Genomic DNA, 26,119 nt, shown 5'->3' on the forward strand with positions numbered 1-26,119 from the left:
CCTAAAATTCCTCCAAAATCTCAGGAAATTCCAAATGAAATCCCCCAAAATTCCAAAAACTGCCCCAAACCCCGCAAAATTCCCAAGAAAATTTGAAAGAAATTCCCAAAAATTCCCCAAATTCCCCCCAAATCCTCCAAAACCCAAAGGAAAATCCCAAAAATCCCAAAAATATCCCAAATATCCTGAAAAAACCCTCCCAAAATTCCCCAAAAATTCCAAAAATTCCCCAAAAATCCATAAAATTCCAAAAAAAAATTCCAAAGAAATCCCAAAAAATTCCCAAAATTCCCCCAAAATCGCAGGAAATTCAAATTAAAATCCCCAAAATTCCAAAAACTGCCCCAAAACCCTTCAAATTCCACAGAAAACTTCCGAGAAATTCCCCCAAAAATTCCCAAAATTCCCAAAATTCCCAAAATTCCCGGAATTCCGCCGTCTCAGCGCTCCCAGGCGGCCGCAGGTGTGGAACAGGACGGAGCCGTCGGGATTTTCCAGCCCCAAAAAAACCCCAAAACCCCGAAAACCCTGAAAAAAACCCCAAAAGTCCAGAAAGGGATCAAAAAAATCCCAAAAATTCCCAAAATTTCCCCCAAAATTCCCAGAAATTCCCCAAAAATCCCCAAAATATCCCAAACATCCTGAAAAACCCCTCCCAAAATCCCCCCAAAATTCAAAATAAATCCCCCAAAATTGCAAAAACTGCCCCAAAACCCAGAAAATTCCACAGAAAACTTCCGAGAAATTCCCCCCAAATTCCCGAAATTCCCGAAATTCCCGGAATTCCGCCGTCTCACCGCTCCCAGGCGGCCGCAGGTGTGGAACAGGACGGAAGAATCAGGATTTTGCAGCCCCTGGTGCAGCGCCCGCAGCCCCTCCAGCAGCTCGTCCCGGTGATCCCGGGAAAACCCTGGATGGGGAACAACGGGAATTCCCGGGATTTCCGGGCCGATTCCCAAAAAAATCCCGGGAAAAATCGGGTAAAAGGAGAAAAATCCCGGAATTTTGGCCCTGGGAATTTCAGAGTCCAACCAGGAATTGGAATTCCGGAGGGAATTTGGGATTTTTCCTCATTTTTGGGCCGATTCCCACCCAAATCCTAAAAAAATCCCAGGAAAATTCCAGGAAAATTCCAGGAAAATTGACAGGAAAAAGAGAAAATTCCAGAATTTTGGCTCTGGGAATTTCAGAGTCCAAGCAGGAATTGGAATTCCGGAGGAAATTTGGGAATTTTCCCCATTTTTGGGCCAATTCCACCCCAAAATCCCAGGAAAATTCCCAGGAAAAGAGAAAATTCCGGAATTTTGGCCTTGGAAAAACCCCCGGGGGTCATCGGGACCACGGAATTCCAGAGGGAATTTGGGAATTTTCCCCATTTTTGGGCCGATTCCCACCCAAATCCTAAAAAATCCCAGGAAAATTCCAGGAAAATTCCCAGGGAAAAGAGAAAATTCCGGAATTTTGGCCTTGGAAATCTCAGAGTCCAAGCAGGAATTGGAATTCCGGAGGGAATTTGGGAATTTTCCCCAATTTTTGGGGAAAACACCATGAAAAATTCCAGGAAAATTCCCGGAAAAAGAGAAAATTCCGGAATTTTGGCCTTGGAAAATCCTTGGAAGGCGCCAAATCCATCCAAGGTCGTCGTTATCCCTGAAAAAAATTGGGAATTCTGGGATTTTCCCCATTTTTGGGGTGAATTCTCGTGGGTGAGGACTTCACACGCCCAGGAAAGTTTGGGAAAAAGGAGGAAATCCTTGGAATTCTCTCTTTGGGAGTCTGGAAAAGCTGGAATTTGGCGGGATTGATCCCAAAATCTCCCGGAATTCCATGGAATTCCTGCTCCAGGCGCTTCCCAAAATTCCAAAGGGAAGCAGCGCCCCCTCCTGGACAACCCAAGAAGTCCACGCTCCCAAAACCTCGGGAAAACCATTCCCAAAAACCCCAAAAATCCTTGGAAAAACCATTCCCAAAAATCCCCAAACTCTGTGTAATTCCCTCTTTATGACTGAACCCCAAAAATGTGGGAATTCCTTGGAAAAAAGCTGGAATTTGATGGAATTCAACCCCAAAAAAACCCCAGAATTCCATGGAAAAGTTGGAATTGGACAGGTCTGACCCCAAAAACTCCCGGAATTCTTTGGAAAATGTGGGACTGGATGGGATTGACGCCAAAAAACCCGGGAATTCCATGGAAAAGCCCGAATTTGATGGGATTGGACCCCGAAAACTCCGGGAATTCCACGGAATTCTCGCTTGGAAAGTTTGGAAAAGTCAGAATCGGATTTGGGATCGAACCCCAAAAATTCCCAGAATTCCATGGAAAAGACGGAATTTGATGGGATGGAAACTCAAAAATTCCAGGAATTCCCCGGAAACGTTGGGAATTTGGGACTGAACCCCAAAAATTCCCAGAATTCCATGGAAAAGCCGGAATTCAATGGGATTGAACCTGAAAAAATCCCAGAATTCCATGGAAAAGCCGGAATTTGATGGGATGGAACCCAAAACCCCAGGAATTCCATGGAAAAGCAGGAATTTGATGGGATGGAACCCCAAAAAACTCCAGGAATTCCATGGAAAAGCTGGAATTCGATGGGATCGAACCCAAAAAAAGTCCCAGAATTCCATGGAAAAGGTAGGATTCGAAGGGATGGAACCCCAAAACTCTCAGAATTCCATGGAATTCCAAAGGGAAGCAGCGCCCCTCCTGGACAACCCGAGAACTCCACGCTCCCAAAACCCCAAAACCTCGGGAAAACCGTTCCCAAAAATCCCAAAAAACTCTGCTAATTCCATGGAAAAGCTGGAATTTGATGGGATTGGAGCCCAAAAAAACCCCAGAATTCCATGGAAAAGCCGGAATTTGATGGGACAAATGCCCCAAACTCTTGGAATTCCATGGAATTCCATAGGGACGCAGCGCCACCTCCTGGACAACCCGAGAACTCCACGCTGCCAAAACCCCAAATCGTCGGGAAAACCGTTCCCAAAAACCCCAAAAATCCCAAAATTCGGCACCGAGGAGCCCCGGAAAAGCGGGAATTTGTTCTCGCGGGAATTTGGGAATTTCCCCACCTTGGTAGCAGAGCTGGATGCGCAGCAGGCACTGGACGCACTCCAGGGAATCGCGGCGGATCTCGGGAATGCCGTCGGAGCAGCGCGGGGCCAGCAGGGCCAGGAGCGGGCTCAGGGCGTGGAACGGGGTCACGGACTGCGGGAAAACCGGGAATGAGACCGGGAATAACGGGAACGGAAACGGGAACGGGAACGGGAATGGGAATGGGAAATGGGGAACGGGAATGGGAACGGGAAATGGGAAATGGGAACGGGAATGGGAACGGGAAAGGGAATGGAAACGGGAACGGGAACGGGAACGGGAACGGGAATGGGAACGGGAATGGGAATGGGAATGGGAATGGGAACGGGAACGGGAATGGGAAATGGGGAATGGGAATGGGAATGGGAATGGGAACGGGAACGGGAACGGGAATGGGGAATGGGAATGGGAATGGAAACGGGAATGGGAATGGGAATGGGAATGGGAACGGGAATGGGAATGGGAACGGGAACGGGAATGAGAACGGGAACGGGAAACGGGAACGGGAAACGGGAATGGGAAACGGGAACGGGAACGGGAACGGGAATGGGAACGGGAACGGGAACGGGAATGGGAACGGGAATGGGAACGGGAATGGGAAATGGGAACGGGAATGGGAACGGGAACGGGAATGGGAATGGGAATGGGAACGGGAATGGGAAATGGGAACGGGAATGGGAAAACCGGGAATGGGAACGGGAACGGGAATGGGAACGGGAATGGGAACGGAATGGGAAATGGGAACGGGAATGGGAACGGGAACGGGAATGGGAATGGGAACGGGAACGGGAATGGGAACGGGAAATGGGAACGGGAACGGGAACGGGAATGGGAACGGGAACGGGAATGGGAATGGGAATGGGAACGGGAATGGGAAATGGGAACGGGAATGGGAAAACCGGGAATGGGAACGGGAACGGGAATGGGAACGGGAATGGGAATGGGGAACGGGAACGGGAAATGGGAACGGGAACGGGGGAACGGGAATGGGATGGGAACGGGAATGGGAACGGGAATGGGAACGGGAATGGGAAATGGGAAAATGGGAAAACTGGGAATGGGAACGGGAACGGGAACGGGAACGGGAATGGGAATGGGGAACGGAACGGGAAATGGGAACGGGAACGGGAATGGGAACGGGAATGGGAACGGGAATGGGGGAAACGGGAATGGGAATGGGAACGGGAATGGGAAATGGGAACGGGAACGGGAACGGGAACGGGAATGGGAACGGGAACGGGAATGGGAATGGGAAAACCGGGGAATGGGAATGGGAACGGGAATGGGAATGGGAATGGGAACGGGAACGGGAACGGGAACGGGAATGGGAACGGGAACGGGAATGGGAATGGGAAAACCGGGAATGGGAACCGGGAACGGGAACGGGAATGGGAATGGGAATGGGAACGGGAATGGGAATGGGAACGGGAACGGGAACGGGAATGGGAATGGGAACGGGAATGGGAACGGGAATGGGAAAACCGGGAATGGGAACGGGAATGGGAACGGGAATGGGAAAACCGGGAATGGGAACGGGAATGGGAACGGGAATGGGAAAACCGGGAATGGGAATGGGAACAGGAATGGGAACGGGAACGGGAACGGGAACGGGAATGGGAATGGGGAATGGGAACGGGAATGGGAAAACCGGGAATGGGAACGGGAATGGGAACGGGAACGGGAACGGGAATGGGAATGGGAAACGGGAATGGGAATGGGAATGGGAACGGGAACGGGAATGGGAATGGGAACGGGAATGGGAATGGAAAAACCGGGAATGGGAACGGGAATGGGAACGGGAATGGGAATGGGAAAACCGGGAATGGGAACGGGAACGGGAATGGGGAATGGGAACGGGAATGGGAACGGGAACGGGAAAACTGGGAATGGGAACGGGAATGGGAATGGGAATGGGAATGGGAACGGGAACGGGAAATGGGAACGGGAATGGGAATGGGAACGGGAACGGGAACGGGAACGGGAATGGGAAAACGGGAATGGGAACGGGAATGGGAATGGGAAATGGGAATGGGAACGGGAATGGGAATGGGAACGGGAATGGGAACGGGAACGGGAACGGGAATGGGAATGGGAACGGGAAATGGGAAAACCGGAATGGGAACGGGAACGGGAATGGGAACGGGAACGGGAATGGGAACGGGAACGGGAATGGGAAAACCGGGAATGGGAACGGGAACAGGAATGGGAACGGGAACGGGAACGGGAATGGGGAATGGGAACGGGAATGGGAAAACTGGGAATGGGAAAACCGGGAATGGGAATGGGAACGGGAATGGGAATGGGAATGGGAATGGGAACGGGAATGGGAATGGGAACGGGAACGGGAATGGGAATGGGAACGGGAATGGGAATGGGAAAACGGGAATGGGAACGGGAATGGGAAAATGGGAATGGGAAACGGGAACGGGAACGGGAATGGAAAACCGGGAATGGGAACGGGAATGGGAATGGGAATGGGAAAACCGGGAATGGGAATGGGAACGGGAATGGGAACGGGAACGGGAACGGGAACGGGAATGGGAATGGGAATGGGAACGGGAATGGGAAAACCGGGAATGGGAACGGGAATGGGAACGGGAACGGGAACGGGAATGGGAATGGGAAAACGGGGAATGGGAATGGGAATGGGAACGGGAACGGGAATGGGAATGGGAACGGGAATGGGAATGGAAAAACCGGGAATGGGAACGGGAATGGGAACGGGAATGGGAATGGGAAAACCGGGAATGGGAACGGGAATGGGAACGGGAATGGGGAATGGGAATGGGAACGGAATGGGAACGGGAACGGGAAAATGGGAATGGGAAACGGGAATGGGAATGGGAATGGGAATGGGAACGGGAATGGGAACGGGAACGGGAATGGGAACGGGAATGGGAATGGGAAAACAGGAATGGGGGGAATGGGAAACGGGAATGGGAAAAAACCGGGAATGGGAACGGGAATGGGAACGGGAATGGGAATGGGAAAACGGGAATGGGAATGGGAACGGGAATGGGAATGGGAAAACCGGGGAATGGGAACGGGAATAGGAACGGGAATGGGAACGGGAATGGGAATGGGAATGGGAACGGGAATGGGAACAGGAACGGGAATGGGAAAACGGGAATGGGAATGGGAACAGGAATGGGAAAACGGGGGGAATGGGAATGGGAACGGGAATGGGAAATGGGAACGGGAATGGGAACGGGAATGGGAATGGGAATGGGAACGGGAATGGGAACGGGAATGGGAATGGGAACGGGAATGGGGGGAACGGGAATGGGGGAAAACCGGGAATGGGAACGGAATGGGAACGGGAATGGGAATGGGAAACGGGAACGGGAATGGGAATGGGAATGGGAATACCGGGAATGGGAATGGGAACGGAAATGGGAATGGGAATGGGAACGGGAATGGGAACGGGAACGGGAATGGGAACGGGGGGAATCGGAATGGGAACGGGAATGGGAAGGGGAACGGGAATGGGAATGGGAACGGGAACGGGAACGGAATGGGAACGGGAATGGGAAAACCGGGAATGGGAATACGGGAACGGGAATGGGAACGGGAATGGGAACGGGAACGGGAATGGGAATGGGAATGGGAACGGGAATGGGAACGGGAATGGGAATGGGAAAACCGGGGAATGGGAATGGGAACGGGAATGGGAATGGGAAAACGGGAATGGGAATGGGAACAGGAATGGGAACGGGAATGGGAACGGGAATGGGAACGGGAATGGGAAACGGGAATGGGAATGGGAATGGGAATGGGAACGGGAATGGGAACGGGAACGGGAATGGGAATGGGAACGGGAATGGGAATGGGAAAACCGGGAATGGGAACGGGAATGGGAAGGGGAATGGGTAAACGGGAACGGGAATGGGAATGGGAAAACCGGGAATGGGAACGGGAATGGGAACGGGAATGGGAATGGGAAAACCGGGAATGGGAATGGGAACGGGAATGGGAATGGGAAAACCGGGAATGGGAACGGGAATAGGAACGGGAATGGGAATGGGAACGGGAATGGGGAATGGGAACGGGAATGGGAACAGGAATGGGAATGGGAACGGGAATGGGAATGGGAATGGGAAAACCGGGAATGGGAACGGGAACGGGAATGGGAAATGGGAACGGGAATGGGAACGGGAATGGGAATGGGAATGGGAACGGGAATGGGAACGGGAATGGGAATGGGAACGGGAATGGGGAATGGGAATGGGAATACCGGAATGGGAATGGGAACGGGAATGGGAATGGGAATGGGAACGGGAATGGGAATGGGAATGGGAATACCGGGAATGGGAATGGGAACGGGAATGGGAATGGGAATGGGAACGGGAATGGGAACGGGAACGGGGAATCGGAATGGGAATGGGAAGGGGAACGGGAATGGGAATGGGAACGGGAACGGGAATGGGAATGGGAATGGGAATGGGAATACCGGGAATGGGAATACCGGGAATGGGAACGGGAATGGGAACGGGAATGGGAATGGGAATGGGAATGGGAATGGGAACGGGAATGGGAATGGGAAAACCGGGAATGGGAATGGGAACGGGAATGGGAATGGGAACGGGAATGGGAAAACCGGGAATGGGAACGGGAATGGGAACGGGAATGGGAACAGGAATGGGAATGGGAACGGGAATGGGAACGGGAACGGGAATGGGAAATGGGAACGGGAATTGGAATGGGAAAACCGGGAATGGGAACGGGAATGGGAACGGGAATGGGAATGGGAATGGGAATGGGAACGGGAATGGGAACGGGAACGGGAATGGGAAAACCGGGAATGGGAATGGGAATGGGAACGGGAATGGGAATGGGAAAACCGGGAATGGGAACGGGAATGGGAACGGGAATGGGAATGGGAACGGGAATGGGAATGGGAAAACCGGGAATGGGAATGGGAACGGGAACGGGAATGGGAATGGGAAGGGGAATGGGAATGGGAATGGGAACGGGAACGGGAATGGGAACGGGAACGGGAATGGGAAGGGGAATGGGAATGGGAACAGGAATGGGGAATGGGAACGGGAATGGGAACGGGAACGGGAGCGGGAATGGGAATGGGAATGGGAACAGGAATGGGAACGGGAATGGGAAAACCGGGAATGGGAACGGGAATGGGAACGGGAATGGGAATGGGAACGGGAATGGGAACGGGAATGGGAACGGGAATGGGAACGGGAATGGGAATGGGAACGGGAACGGGAATGGGGAATGGGAATGGGAAACGGGAATGGGAACGGGAATGGGAATGGGAACGGGAACGGGAATGGGGAATGGGAATGGGAACGGGAATGGGGAATGGGAATGGGAAACGGGAATGGGAACGGGAATGGGAATGGGAACGGGAACGGGAATGGGGAATGGGAATGGGAAACGGGAATGGGAACGGGGACGGGAACGGGAACGGGAATGGGAATGGGAACGGGAATGGGAACGGGAACGGGAATGGGAATGGGAAATGGGAATGGGAATGGGAACGGGAATGGGAAACGGGAACGGGAACGGGAATGGGAACGGGAATGGGAATGGGAATGGGAACGGGAATGGGAACGGGAATGAGAACGGGAACGGGAACAGGAATGGGAACGGGAATGGGAATGGAATTTTGGAATGAAAGGGGGAATGGAATTCGGGAGTGGAACTTGGGAATGGAAATGGGAATGGAAAACTGGCAATGGAATCTGGGAATTACAACTCCCCATTAATTAGCTATTGATTAATTGTTATTAATTGTTAATCAGTCCCCGTGGCGCGGGGCACTCGCGCTGCAGGGATTTTATTTAATCATTATTAATATTATACATCTGATTTATTTCCATGTGTTCTATCTATTCATCATTAATGTGGTTAATTAATTCAATGAATAATTAATGAATAATGAATGAGCGAGGAGCAGACTCACGCGGAGGCGCAGGCGCCGCAGGGATTCTGATTTTATCATTAATACTTTTATTTCTTTCCTACCTTCTCCTTTACTCCATCTATTCATTGTTAATGTAACTGATTAATCAATTGATACTTAATCAATGAATAATTAATGAGTGATTAATGAGGGTCAGAGGTGACTCACGCAGAGGCGCAGGCGCCGCAGGGATTTCGGTTTTATTATTATTATTATTATTATTATTATTATTATTATTATTATTAATCTGATATATTTCCATATATTCCATCTATTCATTATTACTGTAACTGATTAATTAGTTCAATGAATAATTAATGAATAATTAAGGGCAGAGGTGACTCACGCAGAGGCGCAGGCGCCACAGGGATTTTGTTTTATCATTATTATTATTATTATTATACATCTGATTTACTTCCATAGAGTCTATCTATTAATTTATTTGATGAATCTATTGATAATTAATTCAATGAATAATTAATGAATAATTAATGAGCGAGGAGCAGACTCACGCGGAGGCGCAGGCGCCGCAGGGATTTTGTTTTATCATTATTATTGTTATACATCTGATTTATTTCCATAGAGTTTATCTACACATTGTTAATTTATTTGATGAATCAATTGATAACTAATGAATAATTAATGAGCGATTAATTAACAGCAGAGGTGACTCACGCGGAGGCGCAGGCTCTGCAGGAAGGTTCCCAGCAGGGCTCTGGCGAGGCCGAGCGCTCGCTGCCGCTCCGGCCCCCGCGGGGAGCGGATCCAGGGCCCTAAGTGCTGCAACGGGCAATGCTGGGATCCCGGGAATGCCGTGATTCCGGAGGGGAAACATCCCGGGATAGCCCGGAATTCCAGAGGGAAACATCCCGGGATTCCGGAGGGGAAACATCCCGGGAAATCCCGGAATTCCAGAGGGGAAATAGCCCGGAATTCCAGAGGGGAAACATCCCGGAATTCCAGAGGGGAACCATCCCAGGATAGCCCGGAATTCCAGAGGGGAACATCCCAGAATTCCAGAGGGGAACACATCCCAGGACAGCCCGGAATTCCGGAGGGGAACATCCCGGTACAGCCTGGAATTCCGGAGGGGAACCATCCTGGAATTCCAGAGGGGAAATGCTGGGATATCCTGGAATTCCGGAGGGGAACATCCCGGGAATTCCCGGAATTCCGGAGGGGAAATATCCCGGGATTCCAGAGGGGAACCATCCCGGAATTCCAGAGGGGAACCATCCCGGGATAGCCCAGAATTCCGGAGGGGAAATCCCAGAATTCTGAAGGGGAAATCTCGGGACATCCCGGAATTCCAGAGGGGAAATGCTGGCACCCAGGTCCCCGGAATTCCAGAGGGAACACATCCCAGAATTCTGGAGGGGAAATATCCCAGGATTACAGAGGGGATGTGCTGGCATCCCGGGATATCCCGGAATTCCAGAGGGGAAATCCTGGGATATCCCAGAAATCTGGAGGGAACACATCCCAGGATATCCCGGAATTCCAGAGGGGAAATGCTGGCACCCGGGATACCCCGGAATTCCAGAGGGGAACATCCCGGGATATCCCGGAATTCCGGAGGGGAACCATCCCGGAATACCAGAGGGGAAACATCCCAGAATTCCAGAGGGGAAACATCCCGGGATATCCCGGAATTCCGGAGGGGAAATATCCCGGGATTCCAGAGGGGAAACATCCTGGGATAGCCCGGAATTCCCCAAATCACCCCCAAAAATTCCCAAAACAATTCCCGGAATTCCCAGAAACCTCCCGGAATTCCCCAAATCACCCCCAAAATTCCCCAAATAATCCCCAAAATTCCAAAAACAACTCCCAGAATTCCCAAAATAATCCCCAGAATTCCCAGAAAACTCCGGGAATTCCCAAAAATCTCCCAAAATTCCCAAAATAATCCCCAAAATTCCCAAAACAACTCCCAGCATTCCCAAAACAACTCTCAGAATTCCCAAAAAATCCCGGAATTCCCCAGATAACCCCCAAAATAATTCCAAAAAAACTCCCGGAATTCCCCAAATCATCCCCAAAATTCCCCAAATAACCCCCCAAAATTCCCAAAAGTAACTCCCGGAATTCCCCAAAAACCTCCCAGAATTCCTAAAAAACCCCCGGAATTCCCCAAATAATCTCCCAAATTCCCACAATAATTCCCAAAATGTCCTGGAATCCCCAAAATAATCCCCAAAATTCCCAAAATGACTCTCAAAATTCCCAAAATAACTCCCAGAATTCCCAAAAAAACTCCTGGAATTCCCCAGATAATCTCCAAAATTCCCAAAATAACTCCCAGAATTCCCAAAATAATCCCCAAAATTCCCAAATCACCCCCAAAATTCCCAAAAAACCTCCCAGAATTCCCAAAATAATCCCCAAAATTCCCAAAACAACTCCCGGAACTCCCCAAATAATCCCCAAAATTCCCCCAAAACTCCCCAAAATTCCCAAAATCATCCCCAAAATTCCCAAAAGTAACTCCCGGAATTCCCCAAACAATCCCAAAAATTCCCAAAATCATCCCCAAAATTCCCCAAAAAACTCCCAGAATTCCCAAAATCATCCCCAAAATTCCCAAAATAATCCCCAGAAAACTTCCAGAATTCCCCAATAATCCCAAAAATTCCCAAAAAAATTCCCAAAAAACTCCTGGAATTCCCCAAAAAATCCCCAGAATTCCCCAAAAAAATGCCCCAAATTCCCCAAATAAGTCCCGGAATTCCCCAAAAAACTCCCGGAATTCCCAAAAAACCTCCCGGAATTCCCAAAACAATCCCAAAAATTCCCCAAATCATCCCCAAAATTCCCAAAATAACTCCCGGAATTCCCAAAACAACGCCCGGAATTCCCTGAATAATCCCCCAAATTCCCAAAATAACTCCCAAAATTCCCAAAATAATCCCCAGAAAACCTCCGGAATTCCCCAATAATCCCAAAAATTCCCAAAATAATTCCCAAAAAGCTCCCAGAATTCTCCAAATAATCCCCCAAATTCCCAAAAAAACCTCCCAAAATTCCCAAAATAACTCCCAGAATTCCCAAAAAAATTCCTGGAATTCCCCAGATAATCCCCAAAATTCCCAAAATAATTCCTGGAACTCCCAAAATAATCCCCAAAATTCCCAAATCACCCCCAAAATTCCCAAAATAACTCCCAGAATTCCCGAAATAATCCCCAAAATTCCCAAAACAACTCCCAGAATTCCCAAAAAACTCCCAGAATTCCCAAAATAATCCCCAGAATTCCCAAAATAACTCCCAAAATTTCCAAATAACTCCCAGAATTCCCAAAATAACTCCCAAAATTCCCCAAATCATCCCCAAAATTCCCAAAATAATCCCCAGAATTCCCAAAATAACTCCCAAAATTTCCAAATAACTCCCAGAATTCCCAAAACCCTCCAAAATTCCCCAAACAATCCCCGAAATTCCCCAAATCACAGCTGAAATTCCCAAAAAACTCCCAGAATTCCCCAAATCCTCCCCCAAATTCCCAAAATAATTCCCGGAATTCCCGAAAACCGCCCGGAATTCCCGCATTTCCCCGGGATTGGCACTCACGGCAAAGAGCTCCTGGAGGCCGTCGGGGCTGAGGCGCCTCCGGAGGAGCCCCTGGAGCAGCTCCGAGAGCGCCCCCAGCGCCTCCTCCAGCAGATCCTGGAAAAATCCCGGAATTCCGCCCTTGGGAAAAGCCCTGGAATTCCCCCAGCCACCCAAGCCGTCGTTATCCCAGGAAAAAAAATGGGAATTTTGGGATTTTCCCCAAGTTTTTGGGTCAAACCTTTCCGGATAAGGGAAGGAGCTCGTTAAAAATCCCAGGGAAATCGGGGAAAAGGGAAAAATCCTGGAATTTTGGGCTTGGAAAAAGCCCTGGAATTCCCAAATCCACCCAATCCATTGTTATCCCAGGAAAAAAAATGGGAATTCTGGGATTTTTCCCAATTTTTTGGGTCAAACTTTTGTGGATGAGGGAACGACCCCATGAAAAATCCCAGGAAAATTGGGGAAAAGGGAAAAAATCCTGGAATTCTGGACTTGGAAAAAGCCCTGGAATTCCCCAATCCACCCAATCCATCATTATCCCAGGAAAAAATGGGAATTCTGGGATTTTTCCCAATTTTTGGGGTCAAACCTTTCCAGATGAGGGAATGACCCCGTTAAAAATCCCAGGAAAATTCGGGAAAAGGGAGAAAATCCCGGAATTTTGGGCTTGGACAAAGCCCTGGAATTCCCCAATCCATCCAAGGCCATCATTATCCCAGGAAAAAAATGGGAATTCTGGGATTTTTTTCCAATTTTTTGGGTCATATTTTTGGGGATGAGGGCTTGGAAATTCCAGGGAAAACAGGGAAAAGCAAAAAATCCTGGAATTCTGACCTTGGGAAAAGCCCTGGAATTCCCAAATCCATTCAAGACCTTTTTTATCCCAGGAAAAAAATGGGAATTTTGGGATTTTCCCCATTTTTTGCCAGTGAATTGTTGTGGATGAGGCCTTGGAAAACTGCAATTTTTTGGGAAAGGAGAAAATCCTGGAATTCCGGGCTTGGGAAAAGCGCTGGAATTCCCCAATCCATCCAAGGGGATTGGGAAAGGGAGTGGGAATAATGGGAAAAATGGGAATGATGGGAATGATGGGAATGGGAAAAATGGGAATGGGAATAATGGGAAACACGGGAAAATGGGAACGATGGAAAAATGGGAATGATGGGAATGATGGGAATGATGGGAATGATGGGAAAAATGGGAATGATGGGAATGGGAAAAATGGGAATGGGAATGATGGGAATTATGGGAATTATGGGAAAAATGGGAATAATGGGAATAATGGGGAAAATGGGAAAAATTGGAAATTGGGAATGGGAATGATGGGAAGAAAGGGAAAAATGGGAATGATGGGAATGATGGGAATGGGAATGGGAATAATGAGAAAAATGGGAATAGTGGGAAAATGGGAATGATGGGAATAATGGGAACGATGGGAAAGATGGGAAATTGGGAATGATGGGAACAGCAATGGGGAAATTGGGAATGGGAATACTGGGAATGGGAATGATGGGAAAATGGGAATGAGGATGGAAAACTGGGAAATTGGGGATGAGAATAATGGGAATAATGGCGATGGGAAGATGGGAATAATGGGGGAAATGGGAATAATGGGAAATTGGGAATGATGGGAATAGTGGGAATGGGAATGGGGGAAATGGGAATGATGGGAATGATGGGGAAAATGGGAATATTGGGAATGGGAAATTGGGAAAAATGGGATAAATGGGAAGAATGGGAATGATGGGAATGATGGGAAAGACGGGAATGACGGGAAAAATGGGAAAAATGGGAATAGTGGGGAAATGGGAACAATGGGAATAATGGGAATACTGGGAATGGGAATGATGGGAATGATAGGAATGGGAATGATGGGAATAGTGGGAAAATGGGAATGATGGGAATGGGAAAGATGGGAATGATAGGAATTCTGGGAATAACAGGAACAGCAATGGGGAAAATGGGAATGAGAATGGGAAATTGTGCAATTGGGAATGAGAATAATGGGAATAATGGGAAATTGGGAATGGGAATGATGGGAAGAAAGGGAAAAATGGGAATGATGGGAATGATGGGAAAATGGGAATAATGGGAAATTGGGAAAAATGGGAATAATGGGAATGATGGGAATGATGGGGAAATGGGACAATGGGAATGATGGGAATGGTGGGAATAACAGGAATGGGAAAAATGGGAATGAGGATGGGAAATTGGGAAATTGGGAAAATGGGGAAATGGGGAAATTGGGAATGAGAATAATGGGAATAATGGGAATAATGGGAATAATGGGAATGATGGGAATGGGAAATGGGAATGATGGGAATAATGGGAAACTGGGAAACTGGGAGTGGGATGGGATGGGAATAATGGGAAATTGGAAAAATTGGGAAGGAAAAATGGGAATTTGGAAATGGGAATGGGAATAATGGGAATAATGGGAATAATGGGAATAATGGCAATGGGAAAAATAGGAAGGGGAATAATGAGAAAAATGGGGGGAAATGGGAAAATGGGAATGATGGGAATGGGAATTTGGGAACGGGGAAAAGCGAAAAATGGGAACGGGAAACGGGGAATGGAAAAACTGGAAGTGGGAAAAACGGCAATTCAGGAATGGGAAATCAGGAATGGGAAAAACGGGAACAAGGAAGGAAATTCCCACTTCTCCCACAGGATCTGGGGCCGGAATTCCCACCCGGAATTCCCAGAAAATCTGGAAAAATGGAAAAACTGGGAACGGGAAAAACTGGGAATGAGGAAGGAAATTCCCACTTCTCCCACAGGACCTGGGAGTGGAATTCCCACCCGGAATTCCCAAAAAATCTGGAAGAATGGAAAAATTGGGAATGAGGAAGGAAATTCCCACTTCTCCCACAGGATCTGGGAGTGGAATTCCCAGCCGGGAGCGAATTCCCGGAAATCGGGATGGGAATTCCACTCTTTTTTCCCAGAATTCCCGTTTTTTCCCCCCCCAAATCCCACGGAATTCCCACCTGGGCTCCGGGCTCGTCCCGGTTTTTCCCGGATTCCGGCGGGGGCAGCACCAGGACGGATCCCAGGGCCGTGTCCAGCAGCTCGGAGCGCTCGGCATCGCTCAGGGGCGGATCCAGGGCGCTGGAATTCCGGGATAAGGGAAAATCCGGGAATGGGAATCGCCAGCGGGGGGGGAGGGCTGGGGATTACTGGGGATTAATGGGAATTTATTGGGAATTTATTGGGAATTATTGGGGATTAATTGGGAATTATTTGGAATTAATGGGATTATTGGGGATTAATGGGGATTATTGGGGATTAATGGGGATTATTGGGAATTATTGGGAGTTATTGGGGATTAATGGGGATTATTGGGAATTTATTGGGAATTAATGGGAATTATTGGGAATTATTGGGGATTTATTGGGAGTTATTGGGAATTATTGGGATTTATTGGGAATTAATGGGGATTATTGGGAATTAATGGGGATTAATGAGGATTAATGGGGATTATTGCAGTTACTGGGAATTATTGGGAGTTATTGGGAATTATTGGGAGTTATTGGGAATTTTGGGGAATTATTTGGAGATATTGGGAATTTATTGGGAATTATTTGGAATGAATGGAAATTATTGGGAATTACTGGGGATTAATGGGAATTAATGAGAATTATTTGGGATTAATGGGGATTATTGGAGTTATTGGGAATTATGGGGAACTAATTGGGAATTATTGGGAGTTACTGGGAATTACTGGGGATTAATTGGGAATTATTGGGAATTAATTGGGAATTAATTGGGAATTATTGGGAATTAATTGGGAATTATTGGGAATTAATGGGGATTATTGGGAGATATTGAGGATTATGGGGGATTACTTGGGAATTATTCCAATAATCCCAAATCCCAAATCCCAGCCCATCCCCAAATGCCAATCCCGGAAATCTGGGAAATTTGGGAATTCCCCAGGACCCACCCCCAAATCCCAATCCCAGAATTCCTGGGAGGGTCTGGAATTCCCAGACTTTTGGGAATTCCCGAGGATCCAACCTCAAACCCCAATCCCGGAACCCCTAGAATTTCGGGAATGTTGGGAATTCCCAAGGACCCAACCCCAAATCCCAAATCCCAGCCCATTCCCAAACCCCAATCCTGAAATTCCCAGAATTCCCAGAATTCCAGGGATAATTCCCAAGGACCCAACCCCAAATCCCAATCCCGGAATTCCCGGGGGTGGGGGGGGGGGGGGTGTCTGAAACTCCCAGAATTCCCAGAATTTTGGGAAGGTTGGGAATTCCCAAGGATCCACCCCCAAATCCCAATCCCAGAATTACCAGGCGGCTCAGAAATTCACGGAATTTTGGGAACGCCGGGAATTCCCAAGGACCCAACCCCAAATCCCAATCCCAGAATTGCCAGGAGGGTCTGGAATTCCCGGAATTCCGGGAACGTTGGGAATTCCCAAGGACCCAACCCCAAATCCCAGCCTGTTTCCAAATCCCAATCCCAGAATTCCCAGAATTCCTGGGATAATTTCCAACCATCCAACCCCAAATCCCCGCTCTCATTCCCAAATCCCAACTCTGGAATTCCCAGACTTTTGGGAATTCCCAAGGACCCAACCCCAAATCCCAGCACATGCCCAAATCCCAATCCCAAAATTTTGGGAATTCCCAAGGACCCAACCCCAAATCCCAATCCCGGAATTCCCGGGAGGGTCTGGAATTCCTGGAATTCCAGGAACGTTGGGAATTCCCAAGGACCCAACTCCAAATCCCAATCCCTGAATTCCCGGGTGGTTCAGAAATTCACGGAATTTTGGGAATGTTGGGAATTCCCAAGGACCCAACCCCAAATCCCAATCCCAGCATTCCCGGGAGGGTCTGGAATTCCCGGAATTCCGGGAACGCCGGGAATTCCCACTGACCCAACCCCAAATCGCAATCCCGGAATTCCTAGGTGGCTCAAAAATTCCCGGAATTTTGGGAACTTTGGGAATTCCAAGGACCCAGCCCCAAATCCCAATCCCGGAATTCCCCGGAGGGTCTGGAATTCCCAGAATTCCGGGAACGCCGGGAATTCCCAAGGATACACCAGGTGGGCGCAGGCGCTCAGCGCTCGCTGCCGCAGCCGCGTCCGCAGCGCGTCCGGAGGCTCCGCCCTCAGGAATTCCTGGGAAAAGGGAAAAAAAAGCGGGAATGGGGAGGGAACGTTCCGGAGTATCCCCTCCGGAATAATCCCAAAGGGGATCCAAAGGGATCCCGGATTTCCCGGGAGCCATCCTGGGTTATCCAAAGGCTCCAGGTGGGAATTCCCTGGATTCCCTGGATTCCCAAATTCCAGAATTTCCTGAATTTTCTGAGTCCCTGAATTCCCTTTAATCTTTGAATTCCCAAATTCCTGAATTTCCTGAATCCTCGAATTCCCAAATTTCTGGATTCCCTGGATTCCCAAATTCCTGAATTTTCTGAATCCCTGGATTCCCGACTTCTTTTTAATCCTTGAATTCCCAAATTCCTGAATTTCCTGAATTCCTTGAATTCCCGATTTCCCAGAATTCCCTGAATTCCCTTTAATCCTTCAATTCCCAAATTCCTGAATTTCCTCAATTCCCTTCAATCTTTGAATTCCTGAATTTCCTGAATTCCCTGGATTCCCAAATTCCTGAATTTCCTTTTAATCCCTGAATTCCCTTTAATCCTTGAATTCCTGAATTCCTGAATTCCCTGGATTCCCAAATTCCTGAATTTCCTTTTAATCCCTGAATTCCCTTTAATCCTTGAATTCCTGAATTCCTGAGTTTCCTGAATCCCTTGAATTCCTGAAATCTCTTTAATCCTTGAATTCCCAAATTCCTGCATTTCCTGAATCCCCTGAATTCCTGAATTTCCTCAATTCCCTTTAATCCCCAAAATCCCAAATTCCTGAATTTCCTGAATCCCTTGAATTCCCTTTAATCCTTAAATTCCTGAATTCTGGAATTTCCTGAATCCCTTGAATTCCAGAAATCCCCGAGTTCCCTTTAATCCTTAAATTCCTGAAATCCCCGAATGCCCTTTAATGCTGTAGTCCCGGATTCCCGAATTCCTGGATCCCATTCCCATTGTCATTCCCAGTGGCTCCCTGTATCCCATCCCAGTCCTTCCCAGTACATCCCAGTTCCTCCCAATCCATCACGGTCCCCTCCCAATCCCATCCCAGTATCCCATTATTGCATCCCAGTCCATTCCCAGTATCCCATTATCCACTCCCTGTCCATGCCAGTCCATTCCAGTCCATCCCAGTATCCCATTGTCCCACCCCAGTCCATCCCAGTATCCCGTTATCCCATTCCCAGTCCACCCCAGTCCATCCCAGTACCCCGTTATCCCATTCCCAGTCCACCCCAGTCCATCCCAGTATCCCATTATCCCATCTCAGTCCATTCCAGTATCCCATTCCCAGTCCATTCCAGTTCATCCCAGTATCCCATTATCCCATCCCAGTCCATCCCAGTATCCCGTTATCCCATCCCAGTATCCCGTTATCCCATCCCAGTCCCTCCCAGTCCATCCCAGTATCCTGTTTTCCCATCCCAGTCCCTCCATCCCACCTCAGTCCATCCCAGTATCCCGTTATCCCCTCCCAGTATCCCATTATCCCACCCCAGTATCCCGTTATCCCACCCCAGTATCCCGTTATCCCATCCCGGTATCCCGTTATCCCACCCCGGTATCCCGTTATCCCGGTATCCCGTTATCCCATCCCGGTTTCCCGTTATCCCACCCCAGTATCCCGTTCCCAGTCTCACCACCATGAGCGCCACCAGCTCGGCCTTGTGGGCGATGCTGCCGGCGCCGCCGGGGCCGTTCCCGGGATAATTCCCAAAACTCCCGGAATCCTTCCCGGAATTCCCGCAGGCCAGGGCTCGGGCGATCATGGAGATGCTCCGGGCCAGGCTCAGCTTCAGCACCGGGTCCTGAGGGACGGGAACGGGATCAGCCCGGAACCGGGACTGGGATCAGCCCGGAAACTGGGACCGGGATCATTCCAGAACCGGGATCAGCCCGGAAACCGGGACCGGGATCATTCCAGAACCGGGATCAGCCCGGAAACTGGGACCGGGATCATTCCAGAACCGGGATCAGCCCAGACCCGGGACCGGGATCATTCCAGAACCAGGATCAGCCCAGAACCAGGACTGGGATCATTCCAGAACCGGGACTGGGATCAGCCCAGAACCGGGACCGGGATCATCCCAGAACCGGGATCAGTCTGGAACCGGGATCAGTCTGGAACCGGGACCGGGATCATTCCAGAACCAGGATCAGCCCAAAACCGGGACCGGGATCATTCCAGAACCAGGATCAGCCCGGAAACTGGGACTGGGATCATTCCAGAACCGGGATCAGCCCGGAAACTGGGACCGGGATCATCCCAGAACCGGGATCAGCCCAAAACCGGGACCGGGATCATTCCAGAACCGGGATCAGCCCGGAAACTGGGACCGGGATCATTCCAGAACCGGGATCAGTCCGGAACTGGGACCGGGATCATCCCAGAACCGGGATCAGCCCGGAAACTGGGACCGGGATCATTCCAGAACCAGGATCAGCCCGGAAACTGGGACCGGGATCATTCCAGAACCGGGATCAGTCCGGAACTGGGACCGGGATCATCCCAGAACCGGGATCAGCCCGGAAACTGGGACCGGGATCATTCCAGAACCAGGATCAGCCCGGAAACTGGGACCGGGATCATTCCAGAACCGGGATCAGCCCGGAAACTGGGACTGGGATCATTCCAGAACCGGGATCAGCCCGGAAACTGGGACCGGGATCATTCCAGAACCGGGATCAGCCCGGAAACTGGGACCGGGATCATCCCAGAACCGGGATCAGCCCAAAACCGGGACCGGGATCATTCCAGAACCGGGATCAGCCCGGAAACTGGGACCGGGATCATTCCAGAACCGGGATCAGTCCGGAACTGGGACCGGGATCATTCCAGAACCAGGATCAGCCCGGAAACTGGGACCGGGATCATTCCAGAACCAGGATCAGCCCAGAAACTGGGACCGGGATCATTCCAGAACCGGGATCAGCCCAAAACCGGGACCGGGATCATTCCAGAACCAGGATCAGCCCGGAAACTGGGACTGGGATCATTCCAGAACCGGGATCAGCCCGGAAACTGGGACCGGGATCATCCCAGAACCGGGATCAGCCCAAAACCGGGACCGGGATCATTCCAGAACCGGGATCAGCCCGGAAACTGGGACCGGGATCATTCCAGAACCGGGATCAGTCCGGAACTGGGACCGGGATCATTCCAGAACCAGGATCAGCCCGGAAACTGGGACCGGGATCATTCCAGAACCAGGATCAGCCCGGAAACTGGGACCGGGATCATTCCAGAACCAGGATCAGCCCGGAAACTGGGACTGGGATCATTCCAGAACCGGGATCAGCCCAGAACCGGGACCGGGATCATCCCAGAACCAGGATCAGTCTGGAACCGGGACCGGGATCATTCCAGAACCGGGATCAGCCCAGAAACTGGGACTGGGATCATTCCAGAACCAGGATCAGCCCGGAAACTGGGACTGGAATAATTCCGGGATCAGGATCAGCGGGATCGGCCTGGAAACTGGGACTGGGATCATTCCAGAACCAGGGTCATGCCTTGGAATGGGGACCACTGGGATTGGGATTATTGGGATTGGGATCAACCCAGAAACTGGGACATTGGGATTGGGATCATTGGGATTGGGATCATCCCAGAAAACGGGATCTGCCTGTAAATCAGAACTGGGATCAGCTTGGAACAGGGATCAGTGGGACTGGGATTATTGGGATTGGAATCAGCCCTGAAACTGGGATCAGCCCTGAAACTGGGATCAGCCCAGAAACTGGGACCACTGGGATTGGGATTATTGGGATTTGGATCAGCCCAGAAACTGGGACCACTGGGATTGGGATTATTGGGATTTGGATCAGCCCAGAAACTGGGACCACTGGGATTGGGATTATTGGGATTGGGATCAGCCCTGAAACTGGGACATTGGGATTGGGATCATTGGGATTGGGATCATCCCAGAAAATGGGATCTGCCTGTAAATCAGAACTGGGATTAGCCCAGAACTGGGATCCGTTTGGAACGGGGACCACTGGGATTGGGATCATTGGGATTGGGATCATCCCAGAAAATGGGATCTGCCTGTAAATCAGAACTGGGATTAGCCCAGAACTGGGATCCGTTTGGAACGGGGACCACTGGGATTGGGATTATTGGGATTGGGATCAGCCCTGAAACTGGGACATTGGGATTGGGATCATTGGGATTGGGATCATCCCAGAAAACAGGATAAACCCGTAAATCAGAACTGGGATCAGCTTGGAACAGGGATCAGTGGGACTGGGATTATTGGGATTGGGATCAGCCCTGAAACTGGGATCAGCCCAGAAACTGGGACCACTGGGATTGGGATTATTGGGATTGGGATCAGCCCAGAAACTGGGACCACTGGGATTGGGATTATTGGGATTGGGATCAGCCCAGAAACTGGGATCAGCCCAGAAACTGGGACCACTGGGATTTGGATTATTGGGATTGGGATCAGCCCAGAAACTGGGATCAGCCTAGGAAATGGGAATTGGGATTTGGGATCATTGGGATTGGGATCAGCCCTGAAACTGGGACATTGGGATGGGGATCATTGGGATTGGGATCATCCCAGAAAACGGGATCTGCCTGTAAATCTGAACTGGGATTAGCCCAGAACTGGGATCCGTTTGGAACGGGGACCACTGGGATTGGGATTACTGGGATTGGGATCAGCCCTGAAACTGGGACCACTGGGATTGGGATCATTGGGATTGGGATCATCCCAGAAAACGGGATCTGCCTGTAAATCTGAACTGGGATTAGCCCAGAACTGGGATCCGTTTGGAACGGGGACCACTGGGATTGGGATTATTGGGATTGGGATCAGCCCTGAAACCGGGATCAACCTAAGAAATGGGAATCGGGATTTGGGATTATCGGTGTTGGGGTCATCCCAGAAACTGGGACCACTGGGATTGGGATTATTGGAATTGGAATCAGCCTGGAAACCGGGATCACCCCAGAAAGTGGGATAGCAGGATTGGGATCATTGGGATCGGGACCATCCCAGAAACTGGGATCATTGGGAAACCGGGATCACCGGGATTGGGATCATTGGGATCGGGATCATCCCAGAAACTGGGGATCGGGATGGGGATCATTGGGATTGGGATCAGCCCCGAAACCAGGATCAACCCTAAAAGTAAACTGGAAGAGAATAAAATAAAATAAAATAAAATAAAATAAAATAAAATAAAATAAAATAAAATAAAATTCCAGAAAAATCCAGGAATGCCAGCAAAACCCAGGAACTGCAGAAAAAATCCAGGAATCCCGGAAAAACCCGGGAATTCCGCAAAAAATCCGGGAATTCCGTGAAAAATCCGGGAATTCCTTGCGGAAGCCGTTAGTGGCAGCGAGAGAGAGGCGTTAGTGGAGCCCAAGGAGGGAATTCCCGAGGGGAAAATTCCAGGGAAAACCCCGGGAATGCCCCGATCCCAGCGCTCGGAATTCCTGGGCCGGGGAAAACCTCGGGATTGATCCCAAGGGAAGCTCCGGGGGCGGGATTTGGGATTTTGGGGATTTGGGGATTTGGGGGATGGATCACGGGATGAGGAGGCCTTCGGGAAACTCGGGAATTCCAGGGGATTTTCTGGAATTCCGGAATTGTGGAATTTACGGAATTTATGGAATTCCTGGAATTCTGGGATTGAGGAATTCTGGGATCGTGGAATTCCAGACTGATGGAATTCTGGGATCGCGGAATTTTGGAATTTATGGAATTTATGGAATTCTGGAATTTATGGAATTCATGGAATTCTGGGATCATGGAATTCCAGACTGATGGAATTCTGGGATCGTGGGATTGTGGAATTTATGGAATTCATGGAATTCTGGGATCATGGAATTCCAGACTGATGGAATTCTGGGATCGGTGAATTGTGGCATTTATGGAATTCCTGGAATTCTGGGATTGAGGAATTCTGGGATCGTGGAATTGTGGAATTCATGGAATTCTGGGATTGAGGAATTCTGGGATCGTGGAATTCCAGATTGATGGAATTCTGGGATGGTGGAATTTTGGGATTTTGGAATTTATGGAATTCATGGAATTCTGGGATCATGGAATTCCAGAATCAGGGAATTATTGAATTTTGGGATAATGGAATTTATGGAATTTATGGAATTTCTGGAATCATGGAATTCCAGATTCATGGAATTATGGAATTTTGGGATCATGGGATCATGGAATTTATGGAATTCTGGGATCGTGGAATTCCAGAACTGCGGAACGATTGAATTGGGGGATGGTGGGATCACGGAATTCATGGAATTTGTGGAATTCTGGGATCGTGGAATTTATGGGATTTATGGAATTTCAGGATCGTGGAACTGCAAAATTGCAGAATTATTGAGATCACGGAATTTATGGAATGTATGGAATTTCTGGAATCATGGAATTCTAGATTCATGGAATTATGGGATCACGGGATCATGGAATTCATGGAATTTCGGGATCGTGGAATTCCCGAATTCCAGAACTGTTGAATTGTGGGATCATGGAATTTATGGAATTTATGGAATTTCTGGAATTTCTGGAATCATGGAATTACAGATTCATGGAATTACAGAATGTTGGGATCACGGGATCATGGAATTCATGGAATTTGTGGGATCATGGAATTCCAGATTCATGGGATCCTGGAATTTATGGAATAATTTATGGAATTTGTGGAATTCTGGGATCATGGACTTCCAGATTCATGGGATTTACGGAATGCATGGAATTCTGGGATCGTGGAATTACGAAACCGCAGAATTCAGGGATCGTGGAATGATGGAATTCTGGGATCACGAAATTCATGGAATTCTGGGATCACGGAATTGATGGAACGATGGAATCGTGGAATTCCAGAACCATGGAATTCTGGGATCATGGAATTCTGGGATCATGGAATTTCCAGGCCCCTCAGTGAGGCCAGGAAAGGCCTTTTCCCATCCCTTTTCCCCAGGAATTTTCCCGGGAATTCCGTCGTTTTCTCGGGAAGCGCTTCCAGCCCGAGAGAAAAAAAAGCAGAAAAGCGGGAAAAATTCCAAGGCCCATCCCAAAATTCCCTACCTTGGTCTCTACTTTTATTCCCAGAATCTAAACGGGCGGAAAAAACCAAAATTCCCATCAGGAAAAATCCCAAATTTCCCCCCGGGAAGGAACAAAAATTCCCAGCGGGAATAAAAAAAAAATTCCAATCAGGAAAAGCCAAAATCCCATTGGAAAAATTGGAATTCCAGCGGGAAAAGCCCAAATCCCACCAGGAAAAAATGAAATTTCACCGGGAGAAACCAAAATCCCGTTGGGAAAAAAACAAAATTCCAGCAGGAAAACCAAAATTCCCTTGGAAAAAACGGAAAATTTTCTTGGAAAAAACCAAATCCCGCCAGGAATAACGAAATTCCACCGGAAAAGATGAAATTCCAAATCTTCCAAAACCCTTGGAAAGGCACTTTTTGTTTTTTGGAAAATTCCTGGGAAATTCCCAAAAAATTCCAAAAATATTCCCGGAAATTCCCAAAAAAATTCCCAGAAAAAAACCCCGGAAAATTCTTGGAAAATTCCTGAAAATTTCCCAGAAAATTCCCCAAAAATTCCCAAAAAATTATTGGAAAACTCATTGAGAATTCACAGGAAATTCCTGGAAAATTCCCTGAGGTCAGTGAAAATTCCTGGATAATTCTCAAAAATTTCTCTGGAAAAATTCCTGGAAAATTCCCTGGAAATTCCCAAAAATTTATTAGAAAATTCCTATAAAATTTGTTGAAAGTTGCCCAAAATTCCTGGAAAATTCATGGAAAATCACCAAAAAATTCCCCCAAAACCCCAAGAAATACTCCAAAAATTCCCAGAAAATTCCAGGGCAATTCCTGGAAAATTGCCGGAAAATTAAAAAAAAAAATCCCAGAAAATTCCCAAAAAATTCCCAGAAAACTCCTGGAAAATTTCCCCAAAATTCCCAAAAAATTCCCAAAAAATTCCAGAAAACCCCCAAAACTGCCCAGTAAATTCCAAAAAATTACCAAAAAATTCAAATGAAATAAAATAAAATCCCCCAAAAATTCCAAAAAAATCCCCAGAAACTTATCAGAAAATCCCCCCAAAATTCCCTAAAAATTCCCCCCGAAAAATTCCTAAAAAATTCCCTAAAAATCCCCAGTAAATTCCCTTAAAATCCCAGTAAATTCCCCAATAATTCCCATTAAATTCCTTAAAAAATCCCCAAAAATTCCCATTAAATTCCCAGTAAATTCCCGGTAAAATCCCATTAAATTCCAGTAAATTCCCAGAAAATTCCCATTAAATTCCCAGTAAATTCCCATTAAATTCCCAATAAATTCCCATCGAATTCCCAGTAAATTCCCAGTAAATTCCCATTAAATTACCATCGAATTCCCAGTAAATTCCCAGTAAACTCCCATTAAATTCCCAATAAATT

General features: G+C 48.6%; 1 protein-coding gene across 1 annotated transcript in view; it reads right to left on the reverse strand.

The window, feature by feature from the left end:
- The window catches only part of DGAT1 (diacylglycerol O-acyltransferase 1), a 42,294-nt gene that overhangs the window by 10,059 nt on the left and 6,116 nt on the right, over positions 1-26,119 (reverse strand). The window contains exons 4-10 of the mRNA XM_038126945.1: positions 19,336-19,503; positions 17,638-17,717; positions 15,566-15,686; positions 12,591-12,686; positions 9,696-9,800; positions 3,076-3,211; positions 798-910 (exon numbers count right to left, since the gene is read on the reverse strand). Coding sequence (XP_037982873.1) covers positions 798-910; positions 3,076-3,211; positions 9,696-9,800; positions 12,591-12,686; positions 15,566-15,686; positions 17,638-17,717; positions 19,336-19,503 — 819 coding nt within the window. The remainder of the gene's footprint in view (positions 1-797; positions 911-3,075; positions 3,212-9,695; positions 9,801-12,590; positions 12,687-15,565; positions 15,687-17,637; positions 17,718-19,335; positions 19,504-26,119) is intronic.

The sequence above is a fragment of the Motacilla alba genome, chromosome 2 (assembly GCF_015832195.1).
Source record: "Motacilla alba alba isolate MOTALB_02 chromosome 2, Motacilla_alba_V1.0_pri, whole genome shotgun sequence".
Taxonomy (NCBI): Eukaryota; Metazoa; Chordata; class Aves; order Passeriformes; family Motacillidae; genus Motacilla; species Motacilla alba.